At 47.9% G+C, this 14,888-nt stretch overlaps 1 protein-coding gene across 1 annotated transcript in view; it reads left to right on the top strand.

Annotated features, from left to right (window-relative positions):
* Positions 1-14,888, top strand: part of LOC126291576 (basic proline-rich protein-like) — a 297,308-nt gene that overhangs the window by 218,238 nt on the left and 64,182 nt on the right. Inside the window, exon 4 of the mRNA XM_049985111.1 lies at positions 347-854. Coding sequence (XP_049841068.1) covers positions 347-854 — 508 coding nt within the window. The remainder of the gene's footprint in view (positions 1-346; positions 855-14,888) is intronic.

Genomic DNA, 14,888 nt, shown 5'->3' with positions numbered 1-14,888 from the left:
AACCATTTTCGAACCTCAGAAGTTAAGTCGCATAGTGCTCAGAGCCATTTGAAGCTAAAATCTCTTATATCTTCGTTACATTTCCTTTCTTAGCCCAGAACCACGTGGCCTGCTCCCTAATTCTGATGTCCAAGGGGCAGAGCCCCATTATGACCAATAGTGCTCCCCCTGGTGATGTTCTATAAGCCCCCACAGATCTGCGTATCATGTTCCTCCCTTTCCCTCTGCCCCGGTCTTTCAATTTAGACAGTTTGAAATTGTGGCGATGCTGTAGGACTGTGAGACGGCGTCGCGACGCCTCCTATTTCCGCGACGCCCGCCTTGCAGAGAGCCGTGTTGTCCGCAGGAGCTGTGCTACCCGGCGCCGCCGTACTTCCACCACAAGAGCTCCGCCTACTCGACGCCGCCGCCGCCCCCGGTGGCCGTGCCGCCCCCGGTGGCCGCCGCCGCCGCAGCCGCCGCCGCCGCGCAGCGCTACCACCGCGGCTACCTGCCGGCGCCCGCCCCCGGCTACGACCAGCCGGCCTCCGGCAGCTCGTCGGGCGCCTCCGCCTCCGGCAGCACGGCGGCGGGCCAGGTGGTGCCGCTGGGCTCGTCGTCGTCCGCCTCCGGCGGGTCGGGCGCGCCCTCCGGGGGCGGCTCGTACGCCCCCGTGCACGACGCGTACGCGGGCAGCACCGGCTCGTCCGCCTCCGGGCCCGCGCCGCCGCCCCCCGCCGCAGTCGTGGACGCGTACCCGCCCCCGCCGCCGCCCCCGGCCGCCTACTACGGGTACGCGCAGCCGCCGGGAGGTCCGCCCCCGCCGCCCCCGGTCTGCTACACGCACTCGCCCACCCGCAGCCTACCCTACATAGGTAAGTCACCACTACACTACACTACACTACACCCCACAGCATGCTGGCGGCTTCTGCAGCCCCTCCCTCTCTGCTTGCTCTTTCTTTCACCTGTAGCAGTGGGCACTAACCTTCGGGACGCAGACGCCTATGACAAATGACAGGTAGCTCGTCTGACGTCACAAAGACAATGCAGGGCGAGTCCTATGAGAAAAGTCAAGCCATGGTAAGAAAAATACCCCCAGGCTGTCACAGAACCACCTGTGGCTCCAACTGAACCCTCCATACAGAGCTGATTAAACGCCTGGAAAGTCGCCATACGACCCAGACCCCGAGCCACCTACTGTTCAGTTTCTGTGATTAGCCCACTGAAAACGCACAGCTTTATTTGCCGCTGTGACCGAGGCCGTTCGGGAATTTCCCGATGCCAAAAGTCCATTGCACGCGGTTCCCCTCGCACTATTCGCTGCGGAACTCCAAACTTCCGTTGGGAGAACTGGCCAAATGTCTGTTTCGAGAACTGGTTGAGATATACCCGCATTCACTGCCAGCAGCGGTTCATGACCGACACCTCCATGTCCCTTAGGATGTTTTTACCCTTGTCCTTAGACCGTATTATACGACTGCGACTGTCGTACGATTCCAATGCCACATTTTGGACAATCCGAATTGACGCGCCAAGAAATTTCCTTCGTTGTTTGCCTGCCTGCACGTCAAAATACGAGAACTCTTTTCCTTCATTCTGTTATGTCTCCACGTCGTCCCACAGTTTTGTACGGATGCCATACTACGTACTGGCACTCGTAATGCCATGACTTACGCCACAGGTTGGTACCACACCAATGGGATCAGTTATACCGGGTGACTGCCATCAGTAATACCGGGTGACCTAAAAGTCAGTATAAATTTGAAAACTGAATAAATCACGGATTAATATAGATAGAGAGGTACAAATTGACACACATGCTTGGAATGACATGGGGTTTTATTAGAACCAAAAAAATACAAAAGTTCCAAAAATGTCCGACAGATGGCACTTCATCTGATCAGAATCGCAATAATTAGCATAACAATGTAATACAAAGGAAAGGTGATGTTCTTGACAGGAAATGCTCAGTATGTCCACCATCATTCCTCAACATTAGCTGTAGTCGAGGAATAATGTTGTGAACAGCACTGTAAAGCATGTCCGAAGTTGTGGTGAGGTATTGGCGTAGTATGTTGTCTTTCAGCAGTTCCACAACGTCACCTGATAAAGTGAGAGCCTACGGAATATCAGACCAGCTCTGTGGCTGGATTGAAGAGTTTTTAGCAAACAGAACACAGCACGTTGTTCTCAATGGATAGACGTCAACAGACGTCAAACTAATCTCTGGCGTGCCACAGCGGAGTGTTTTGGGACCATTGCTCTTCACAATATATATAAATGACCTAGTAGATAGTGTCGGGTGTTCCATGCGATTTTTCGCGGATGATGCTGTAATATACAGAGAAATTGCAGCATTAGAAAATTGTAGCGAAATGCAGGAAGATCTGCAGTGGATAGGCACTTGGTGCAGGGAATGGCAACCGACCCTTAACACAGACAAATGTAATGTATTGCGAATACATAGAAAGAAGGATCCTTTATTGTATGATTATATGATAGCGGAACAAACACTGGTAGCAGTTACTTCTGTAAAATATCTGGGAGTGTGGGTGCGGAACGATTTGAAGTGGAATGATCATATAAAATTAATTGTTGGTAAGGCGGGTGCCAGGCTGAGATTCATTGGGAGAGTCCTTAGAATATGTAGTCCGTCAAGAAAGGAGTTGGCTTACAAAACACTCGTTCGACCTATACTTGAATATTGCTCATCAATGTGGGATCCGTATCTGGTCGGGTTGACAGAGGAGATAGAGAAGATCCGAAGAAGAGCGGCGCGTTTTGTCACAGGGTTATTTCGTAAACGTGATAGCGTTACGGAGATGTTTAGCAAACTCAAGTGGCAGACTCTGCAAGAGAGGCGCTCTGCATCGCGGTGTAGATTGCTCGCCAGGTTTCGAGAGGGTGCGTTTCTGGATGAGGAATCGAATATATTGCTTCCCCCTACTTATACCTCCCGAGGAGATCACGAATGTAAAGTTAGAGGGATTCGAGCGCGCACGGAGGCATTCCGGCAGTCGTTCTTCTGGCGAACCATACGCGACTGGAACAGAAAAGGGAGGTAATGACAGTTGCACGTAAAGTGCCCTCCGCCACACACCGTTGGGTGGCTTGCGGAGTATAAATGTAGATGTAGAGAAGTCGGTCGATCACGATACACTTGCGACGTCAGGTAAACCAAAAGCCAATAATCGCACGGACTGAGGTCCGGGGACCTGGGAGGCCAAGCGTGACGAAAGTGGCGGCTGAGCACACGATCATCACCAACGACGCGCGCAAGAGATCTTTCACGCGTCTAGCAATATGGGGTGGAGCGCCATCCTACATAAAAGCAGGTGTTATCAGCCAGGCTGGGGATGATGCGATTCTGTAACATATCGGCGTACCCCCTCACCCGTCACGGTAGCAGCTACAAAACCAGAATCACGCATTTCCTCGAAGAAAAAAGGCCCGATAACGGTACGTGTGGTAAATCCAACCCCTACCGTGACTTTTTGGTCGTGCAATGGAGTTTCCACGAAAGTTCTAGTATTTTCGGTAGCCCAAATTCTACAGTTGTGGGCGTTGACAGACCCTCGGAGCGTGAAATGAGCTTCGTCGTTCCACAACACTTTACCCAACCAATCGTCATATTCCACCATCTTTTGAAACGCCCACACCGCAAACGCCCTCCGCTTCACTACATCGCCAGGTAACAGTTCATGAAGCTGATGTATTTTGTACGGATAGCATCGGAGGGTACGCCTCAGTGCCAACCAAACAGTAGTGTATGGAATGCCGGTGCGACGTGCGACTGCACGAGCGCTGACTTCCCCGTGCATAGACGAACCCGCTACAGCCTCCATTTCTGCCTGAACTGTCTCAGCAGCATTAGGCCTTGTGCTCGGTCGGCCACTACGGGATCTATCGTCTAAACAACCCGTGGCTTCGAACTTCCCGCCACAGCTGCATTTGTCAACGGACCTTTACCCGTTCGAACCCCCTTGCTATGGCGATAGGATCGTAACGCTGGACTAGCACATTCCCCATTCTGATAATGCAGGTTCACTAAAAGCGCCTTTTCAGGTAACGTCAACATGCTGCGACTGCTGGCGCATCTGATTCTCTCTCTCATTACAGCTCCTTTTATACACGGTTGTCATGCGCAGTCACTGACGTTTTGCTGTCCACCGCCATCTGTCGGACATTTTGTGAAATTTTGTTTGTTTGTTTGTTCTAATAAAACCCCATGTCATTCCAAGCATGTGTGTCCATTTTTACCTCTCTATCTACATTATTCCGTGGTTTATTAAGTCTTCAAATTTATACTGACTTTTTGATCACCCGGTAAATTGGATTACGGCCGTGTTAATCCCATGTGATACCATTTTAGACTCCATGCTTTCAGTGACCGTCTAAGGGGAGGTTCTTGTCGACACCGAAATTTGCATCTGAGAAGTATTTACGAGGGGTACCCAAGAAAAACCGAAATTATTTTTAAAAGCTATGTATTTTCAAATTGTTTACAAAACAACCTTATCCCCTTTCATATTCTCTGCATTACAACGAGTACATTTGTCCCACTGGTGTTTCCACTGTTCGAAACATTTTTTGCAGTCATCCTTAGAAATGGCTGAGAGCTCCTCCCTCACATTTTTCTTCACTTCTTCAATGTTGTCAGATCTGTGCCCTTTCATGCGTGGAGCCAGGTCAGGAGAGTAAGGTGCGTGGGGCAGCGGAACCATGCCAAAAACTGTCCAACAGAAATGGCTGTATGTGCATGTTCATATGCGATGTCGTCGTAGAAGAGCCAGTTTCCTGTCTGCCACAGATCGGATCTTTTTTGGTGAACATTGTTGCACAGTCTTCTTAAAAGCTGAAACTTCCTGGCAGATTTAAACTGTGTGCCCCACCGAGAATCGAACTCGTGACCTTTGCCTTTCGCGCGCAATTCTTCTACCATCTGAGCTACCCAAGCACGACTCACGACCCGTCCTCACAGCTTTAATTCTGTATTCTGATGATATTGATTGCGTTTTGCCGCTGGTGTGTTTTACTTTTCTGTCACATTTCCAGATAGAGTTTTGTTGTGGAAGGTATTAAAAGCATGTGGAAATCCGCACTACGTTTCGTATTCGGTAAAACGCCGCTTATCTTGGAGATCGTGCGTCTTTCTTAAAAAATGTGGTATGCTTTTGTCGTTGATTTTGCAACAGTGTTCTGATCTGTTTTGTTTACCATGGGGGATCAGTCCATATCTTATTAATTTATTCGGTGTAAATGTCTCAGTTGAACGCTGTTCTTTTGAATCCAAGCCCCACCTGGCCTTCTTACTTACTTTGGAAGGAATGGAGACCGTCTGTGTCGTGTGGAATCTAGCGTTCAGTGCCATCGACGTTGGCAAATATCCGTTTATTAATTATATATTAGCACCATGTTATATTTTCCTTTTTTTACGCAGACTCACTCTCCGTTCTGGACGTATATTGATATGAACATTTTTAAAATTTCTTTTGCTGTCAGGAATCAACTTCTGAAGTTCGTCCCTGTAATTAATATTCATTATGTGTAATACCATTAATCCTTAGTGATGAAAATCAGCATATCACCGTCTCCTTAGCGAATCAACGAAAGGTGTCATCATCTGTTAACCTTTTCTTAGTGGCGTTGCTTTCCATCACAGCATTCGTAGAGAATTTTGTAGTGTTGAAACATGGGAATTATTTTTGACAAACAACAGCCAACAATTTTGTTTTGGAGACTCGTAATTGTATTACTGCTGCGTGAGCAACAAGTCCAGGTATGATGATTATGATGATGATGATTATGATGATGATTATGATGATGATTATGATGATGATGATGATGATGATGATGATGATGATGATATTTGTCAACTGTTTGTTTAGATTAAAGCTAACCTGCAAATAATACACTAAGAAGGTTTATTGGCGACACAGTTTATTTGCGAATTACTCGTGGTTCCATGCTGTGATAGGTTCGACGTATACGACTAGATTTGAGACAAACCTTCCCCGTTCCGCTTCCCCCACCTCTTTCTCCGTAGATAATATCTTAACGCCATCGTTTGGTGCAGGCTACTTAACGGCGACATTTGTGCCTTTTAACGAAGCAACTTGGCCTATTCTGTACGAGGAGAGATTAGGGGCCACCTGTTGCCGGCTCTCGCGTTGCATTAGCACATAAATTACAGACCTTATTTACAGCTCCACCAACTCTTCAGACCTCGTTCGCCTCTAAGCGTTTCCAAATTACTGTGTGGTCCTCCCCCTGCTTGTATGATTGTGAAGCTGCAGTTGTCGGTCGGTGTGGCTGCAGACTTAATTTTAGTTTAGATATTAATGATTCATTTGGTATTGATAACGGATGGTTCACTGTAGCCATTGTTCGTGGATGTTCTGGAGTACCAAATGTTCCCGGACTCGAAAGTTTCGTTGACAGAGACATTATTGCATTTCGCACCTACCATATGCCCGAACTTGCTAATAAAGACTTTGGTAAATCTGCTTATATGTCGACTTCTGCTCTGTCTTTATATACTCGTAACAGGAGAAAAATATCTGTAAATGAGTCTGTATTCATTTGGGTAAAAGGTAAAGGAGTTTGTGAGCGGTTCTAGACGCTTCAGTCCGGAACTGCGCGACCGCTACGGTCGCAGGTTCGAATCCTGCCACGGGCATGGATGTGTGTGATGTCCTTAGGTTAGTTAGGTTTAAGTAGTTCTAAGTTCTAGGGGACTGATAACCTCAGATGTTAAGTCCCATAGTGCTCAGAACCATTTGACCATTTTTGAAGCTGCAGTTAACAGCAGTCCTGAGCATTCTTAGGTTGCACCATGGATGTATGTCACCCGTAGACCAATGTCACCGTTTAACCGTTTATTTCCACCACCATATGCGCTGCTTACATGCGGGGAGGGGGGGTTACCGCTAGTTAGTTGTTATCACCTGCAAGTGTATACTGCCCTTTATAAATACAAGCTCACCAGGCAGGGTTATACAGCGAAGTGCCAAAGAAACCGACATAGGCATGCGTATTCAATTACTACCCAAAGGAACAGGTACACCTGCCCAATATCGTGTAGGGCCCCCGAAAGCACGCAGAAATGCCGCAGCATGACGTGGTATGGACTCCACTAATGTGTGTAGTAGTGCTGGAGGGAAATGACACCACGTACCCTGCAGAGCTGACCATCAATCCATAAGGGTAGGAGGGGTTGGAGATCTCTTCTGAATAGGACACTGCAAGCCATCCCAGGGTTGCTGATAATGTTCATTTGGTGGCCAGCGGAAGTGTTTAAACTCGAGAAGAGTGTTCCTGGAGCCACACCATAACAATTCTGGACGTGTGCGGCATTGCCCTGCTGGAATTGCCCAAGTCCGTCGGAATGCACAATGGACATGAATGGATGCCGGTGATCAGACTGGATGCTTACGTACGTGTCACCTGTCAAGGTCGTTCCTAGATGTATCATCGGTCCCATGTCACTCCAACTGCACACCAGTACAGAGCCTCCACCAGGTTGAACAGCCCCCTGCTGACATGCAGGGTCCATGGATTCATGAGGTTGTCTCCATACCCGGACACGTCCATCCGCTGTATACAATTTGAAACGAGACTCGTCCAACCAGGCAACATGTTTCCCATCTTCAGTCCATTGTCGGTGTTGACGGGCCCCGGCGAGGCGTAAAGCTTTGTGTCGTGCAGTCATCATTGGTATACGAGTGGGCCTTCGGCTCCAAAAGCCCATATCGATGATGTTGTCAACCTCAGCGCCGTATTTTGCCTCTTCACGCCTTTGTATTTGAATACGCATGCCTATACCAGTTTCTTTGGCGCTTCATTGTATTCCACGATGTAAAAAAATATTGATGTGACATACTTGCGCGACGATAAACAAAAAATAAGACGTTAGGTTGGATTTGAACAGGGGGAGGGGTTGAAATTTCAAAATTGTGCTCTTACCTACTGCGTTATCTACATCCACGTGATTATTTTCCTTCACAATACAGTGCCTGGCAGAGGGTTCTGTGAACCACCTTCAAGCTGTCTCTCTACCGTTCCACTGTGGAACGGCGCGCGGGAAAAACGAGCCCTGATTTCTCTTATTTTTATCGTGATGATCATTCCTCCCTATGTAGGTGGGTGGCAACAGAATGTTCTCGCAATCAGAGGAGAAGATCCCGTCGCAACGAAAATCGCCTTTGTTTTAATGATTGAAACTCCAATTCACGTATCATGTCTGTGGCACTATCTCCCCTACTTCGCGATAATACAAAACGAGCTGCCCTTCTTCGTACTTTTTCGATGTCATTCGTCAGTCCCACCTGATGCAGATCCCACACCGCACAGCAATACTCCAAAATAGGGAGGACAAGCGTGGTGTAAGCAATCTCTTTAGTAGACCTGTTGCACCTTCTAAGTGTTCTACCAATGAATTGCAGTCTTCGGTTTATTCTACCCACAGTATTATCTATGTGATCCTTCCAATTTAGATTATTTGTAATTGTAATCCCTAAGTATTTAGCTGAATTTACAGCCTACAGATTTGTGTGACTTATCGCGTAATCGAAATTTAACTGATATCTTCTAGTACTCATGTGAATGGCTTCACACTTCTCTTTATTCAGGGTCAATTTCCACTTTTCGCACCATACACATATCTTATCTAAATCATTTTGCAAGTCGTTTTGATCATCTGATGACTTTACAAGACGGTAAATGACAGCATCATCTCCAGACAATCTAAGACGGCTACTCATATTGTTTCCTATGTCGTTAATATAGATCAGGAACAATAGGGAGCCTGTAACACTTCCTTGGGGAACGTCGGATGAGTTTCCGTCTATTACTAAGAACTGCGACATTTCCGATAGGAAATCACGAATCTAGTCGCAGAACTGAGGCGTTATCCATAGGCACGCAGTTTGGTTAGAAGACGCTTGTGAGGAACGATGTCAAAGCCTTCTGGAAATCTAAAAATATGGAATGAATGTGACATCCCCTGTCGATAGCACTCATTACTTCATGAGTATAATGAGCTAGTTGTGTTTCACAAGAACGATGTTTTCTGAATCCGTGCTGTGTGTCAATAAATCGTTTTCTACGAGTTACTTCATAATGTTCGAATACAGTGTATGTTCCAAAACCCTGCTGCAAATCGACGGTAGTGGTATAGGCCTGTAATTCAATGGATTGCTCCTATTTCCCTTTCTGGGTATTGGTGGGACTTGAGCAATTTTCCGGTCTTTTGGTACGGATCTTTCTGTGAGCAAGTTGCTGTATATAAATGCTAAATATGGAGCTATTTTATCAGCATACTCTGAGAGGAGTCTGACTGGTATACAATCTGGACCGGAGGCCTTACCTTTATTAAGTGATTTAAGCTGCTTTGGTACACCGAGGATATCTACTTCTATGTTTATCATCTTGGGAGTTGTTCTTGATTGGAATTCGGGAATATTTACTTCGTCTTCTTTGGTAAAGGAGTTTCGGAAAACCGTGTTTAATAACTCTGCTTTAGTGGCACTGTCACCAGTGACTTCACGGTTGTTATCGTGCAGTGATGGTATTGATTGCGTCTTTCCACTGGTGTGCTTTATGTATGACCAGAATCTCTTTGAGTTTTCTGGAAGATCTCGAGACGGAATTTATTGAAAGCATCTCGCATTGAAGTACGCGCTATATTTCGAACTTTTGTGAAACTTTGTTAATCTTGGGGATTTTGCGTTCTTTTAAATTTGGCTTGCTTTTTTCGTTGCTTCTGCAACAACGATCTGACCCGTTTTGTGTACCATCGGGGATCAGTACCATCACTTATTAATTGATGTGGTGTATATATATCTCATTTGCTGTCGATAGTATCTCTTTGAAAACATTCCACAACTTTTCTAGACTGACTTACAGATCGGAAGGAGTGAAGACTGTCTCTTAAAAAGGCGTTAAGAGCATTTTTATCAAATTTTTTAAATAGAAATACTTTGCGTTTCTTTTTGATGGTTGTAGGTGTTACGGTATTCAGCCTAGCAGCAACTGCCTTGTGGTCACTAATCCCTGTATTCGTCACAATACTCATTATTTGTCCACGATTATTTGTTGCTAAAAGGTCAAGTCTGCTTTCATAACCATTTACGCTTCCAGTGGGCTCATGAACTAAGTGTTGAAAATAATTTTCTGAGAAAGCATTCAGTACAATTTCAGACGATGTTTTATGCCTGCCGCCGGCTTTAAACGTATAATTTTTGCAGCATATCGAGGGTAGATTGAAGCCACCACCGACTATAATTGTAGGAGTGGGGTACCTATTTGAAACGAGACTCGGAAGTTTTCTTTGAACTGTTCAGCAACTATATCTTCTGAGTCTGGGGTCGGTAAAACGATCCAATTAATAGTTTAGTCCGATTACCAGGTATAACACCTTCCCATACTATTGCACACGAATTATCTACTTCAGTTTCGCTACAAGGCAAACTACCTCTGACAGCAATAAATACTCCAACACCAACTGTATTTAATCTATCCTTCCTGAACACTGTTAGATCGTTTGAAAAAATTTCGGCTGAACTTATTTCCGGCTTTAGCCAGCTCTCTGTACCTACAATAATTTGAGCTTCAGTACCTTCTGTGGTTCCCTGAGACCCTCTAACCTAAAAAACCGCCCAGTGCCTTCCACACAGCCCCCGCTAGCCATGCACCCGCCTCCTTTGTGTAGTGGACTCCTGACCTATTAAGCGGAACCCGGAAACCCACCACCCGATGGCGCGAGTCAAGGAATCTGCAGCCTACACGGTTACGGAACCGCCTGAGGCTCCGATTCAGACCCTCCACTCGGCTCTGCACCAAAGGACCCCAGTCGCTTCTATCGACGATGCTGCAGATGGAGAGCTCCGCCTTAAGCTCGGAAGCAAGACAGGCAGTCTTCACCATTTCCGCTAGCCGCCCAAAACCAGACAGCATCTGCTCCGATCCAAAGCGACACACGTCACTGGTACCGACATGAGCCGCCGCCTGCAGTTGGGTGCACTCTGCACTCTTCATGGCATCCGGAAGCACCCTTTCCACATCCGGAATGACTCCCCCCGGAATGCACACTGGCTACCTCTCTCACCTCGGCAGCCATGTTCCTAAGGGCCCCATTACGCGCCTAACGTTGCAGCTTCCAACTACCGGCAAACACACCCTCTGTGAATGCCCAGACCTTGCGGGCCGAGAAGCTTCCTCTGGAACAGGGTGGACGATTGCATCCGGCTCAGAGACATCGTCAGCCACAGATAACGCCCGAACTCTGTTCGTTAATCAAGGCCCTACGATCGGCCCCTCGGAAAGTTCTTCGCTGCCTGCCAGACCTTGGAATGATCTCTCACTCGACCACGGGTGAGAGGTCAACCTCAGTGCAGGCTGTACCCGGGGCGGTCACAGCAGAGCGGTCACAGCGTTGTGCTCTCACTGACGATGTAACCCACACTGAGCTGTTCTAACCAAGCAAACAAAAGCATGTACGATACGAGGGTCGACAGCGACGGCGTTAATGTACGCTACACTCTACATCTACATACATACTCCGCAATCCACCATACGGTGCGTGGCGGAGAGTACCTCGTACCACAACTAGCATCTTCTCTCCCTGTTCCACTCCCAAACAGATCGAGGAAAAAATGACTGCCTATATGCCTCTGTACGAGCTCTAATCTCTCTTATCTTATCTTTGTGGTCTTTCGGGGTAATGTAAGTTGGCGGCAGTAAAATTGTACTGCAGTCAGCCTCAAATGCTGGTTCTCTAAATTTCCTCAGTAGCGATTCACGAAAAGAACGCCTCCTTTCCTCTAGAGACTCCCACCCGAGTTCCTGAAGCATTTCCGTAACACTCGCGTGATGATCAAACGTACCAGTAACAAATCTAGCAGCCCGCCTCTGTATTGCTTCTATGTCTTCCCTCAATCCGACCTGATAGGGATCCCAAACGCTCGAGCAGTACTGAAGAATAGGTCGTATAGTGTTTTATAAGCGGTCTCCTTTACAGACGAACCACATCTTCCCAAAATTCTACCAATGAACCGAAGACGACTATCCGCCTTCCCCACAACCGCCAGTACACCCTTTTCCCACTTCATATCGCTCTGCAATGTTACGCTCAAATATTTGACCGACGTGACTGTTCAAGCGCTACACTACTAATGGAACATTTAAACATTACAGGATTCTTTTTCCTATTCATCTGCATTCATTTACACTCCTGGAAATTGAAATAAGAACACCGTGAATTCATTGTCCCAGGAAGGGGAAACTTTATTGACACATTCCTGGGGTCAGATACATCACATGATCACACTGACAGAACCACAGGCACATAGACACAGGCAACAGAGCATGCACAATGTCGGCACTAGTACAGTGTATATCCACCTTTCGCAGCAATGCAGGCTGCTATTCTCCCATGGAGACGATCGTAGAGATGCTGGATGTAGTCCTGTGGAACGGCTTGCCATGCCATTTCCACCTGGCGCCTCAGTTGGACCAGCGTTCGTGCTGGACGTGCAGACCGCGTGAGACGACGCTTCATCCAGTCCCAATCATGCTCAATGGGGGACAGATCCGGAGATCTTGCTGGCCAGGGTAGTTGACTTACACCTTGTAGAGCACGTTGGGTGGCACGGGATACATGCGGACGTGCATTGTCCTGTTGGAACAGCAAGTTCCCTTGCCGGTCTAGGAATGGTAGAACGATGGGTTCGATGACGGTTTGGATGTACCGTGCACTATTCAGTGTCCCCTCGACGATCACCAGAGGTGTACGGCCAGTGTAGGAGATCGCTCCCCACACCATGATGCCGGGTGTTGGCCCTGTGTGCCTCGGTCGTATGCAGTCCTGATTGTGGCGCTCACCTGCACGGCGCCAAACACGCATACGACCATCATTGGCACCAAGGCAGAAGCGACTCTCATCGCTGAAGACGACACGTCTCCATTCGTCCCTCCATTCACGCCTGTCGCGACACCACTGGAGGCGGGCTGCACGATGTTGGGGCGTGAGCGGAAGACGGCCTAACGGTGTGCGGGACCGTAGCCCAGCTTCATGGAGACGGTTGCGAATGGTCCTCGCCGATACCCCAGGAGCAACAGTGTCCCTAATTTGCTGGGAAGTGACGGTGCGGTCCCCTACGGCACTGCGTAGGATCCTACGGTCTTGGCGTGCATCCGTGCGTCGCTGCGGTCCGATCCCAGGTCGTCGGGCACGTGCACCTTCTGCCGACCACTGGCGACAACATCGATGTACTATGGAGACCTCACGCCCCACGTGTTGAGCAATTCGGCGGTACGTCCACCCGACCTCCCGCATGCCCACTATACGCCCTCACTCAAAGTCCGTCAACTGCACATACGGTTCACGTCCACGCTGTCGCGGCATGCTATCAGTGTTAAAGACTGCGATGGAGCTCCGTATGCCACGGCAAACTGGCTGACACTGACGGCGGCGGTGCACAAATGCTGCGCAGCGCAGCGACGGCGAACACCGCGGTTCCTGGTGTCCGCTGTGCCGTGCGTGCCATCATTGCTTGTACAGCCCTCTCGCAGTGTCCGGAGCAAGTATGGTGGGTCTGACACACCGGTGTCAATGTGTTCTTTTTTCCATTTCCAGGAGTGTACATTTATCTACATTTAGAGTTAGCTGCCATTCTTTACACCAATCACAAATCCTGTCCAAGTCCTCTTGTATCCTCCTACAGTCACTCAACGACGATACCTTCCCGTACACCACAGCATAATCAGCAAACAGCCGCACATTGCTATCCACCCTATCCAAAAGATCATTTATGTAGATAGAAAACAACAGCGGACCTACCACACTTCCCTGGGGCACTCCAGATGATACCCTCACCTCCGATGAACACTCACCATCGAGGACAACATACTGGGTTCTATTACTTAAGAAGTCTTCGAGCCACTCTCATATTTGGGAACCAATCCCATATGCTCGTACGTTAGTTAGAAGTCTGCAGTGGGGCACCCTGTCAAACGCTTTCCGGAAGTCAAGGAATATGGGATCCGTCTGATACCCTTCATCCATGGTGCGCAAAATATCATGTAAAAAAAAAGGGCGAGTTGCGTTTCGCAGGAGCGATGCTTTCTAAAGCCGTGCTGATGCATGGACAGCAACTTCTCTGTCTCAAGGAAATTAATTATATTCGAACTGAGAATATGTTCGAGAATCCTGCAACAAACCGATGTTAAGGATATTGGTCTGTAATTTTGAGGATCCGTCCTTCTACCCTTCCTATATACAAGCGTCACCTATGCTTTTTTCCAGTCGCTCGGGACTTAACGTTGGGCAAGAGAGTCGCTATAAGTGCAAGCTAAGTAAGGAGCCAATGCAGTAGAGTACTCTCTGTAAAACCGAATTGGAATCCCATCAGGACCTGCCGATTTATTTATTTTCAACCCATTCAGCTGCTTCACAACCCCAGGGATGTCTATCACGGGAATCTGTACGAGACTCAAACGGCGGTATGTTTGTTCGATCCTCCTGCGTGAAAGATTTCTCAATTGCTAAATTTAAAATTTCATCTTTCGTTTTGCTGTCTTCCGTTGCCGGGCCAGACTGATCAGTGAGTGGATGGATGGAAGCCTTCGACCCGCTTACCGATTTTACGTAAGACCAGAATTTCCCTGGGTTTTCAGCAAGAGCTTTTGCTAAGGTATGACGGTGGTAGTGGTTGTATGCTTCGCGCATCGCTCTTTTTACAGCAGCACGAATCTCTACTGACTTTTGCCGGTCCTCATTCTCCCTATCTTTCTTGTACCGCGAGTGCAACTGCCTTTGCTTCCTGAGCATTCTCCGAATTGCGCTGTTAAACCACGGTGGGTCTTTTCCGTCCGTAACCCACTTTTTCGGCACAAACTTGTCCAATGCG

The sequence above is a fragment of the Schistocerca gregaria genome, chromosome 9 (genome assembly GCF_023897955.1).
Source record: "Schistocerca gregaria isolate iqSchGreg1 chromosome 9, iqSchGreg1.2, whole genome shotgun sequence".
NCBI lineage: Eukaryota > Metazoa > Arthropoda > Insecta > Orthoptera > Acrididae > Schistocerca > Schistocerca gregaria.
Note: the sequence above shows the minus strand (reverse complement) of the source record. Positions and strands in the feature narration are given on the sequence as shown.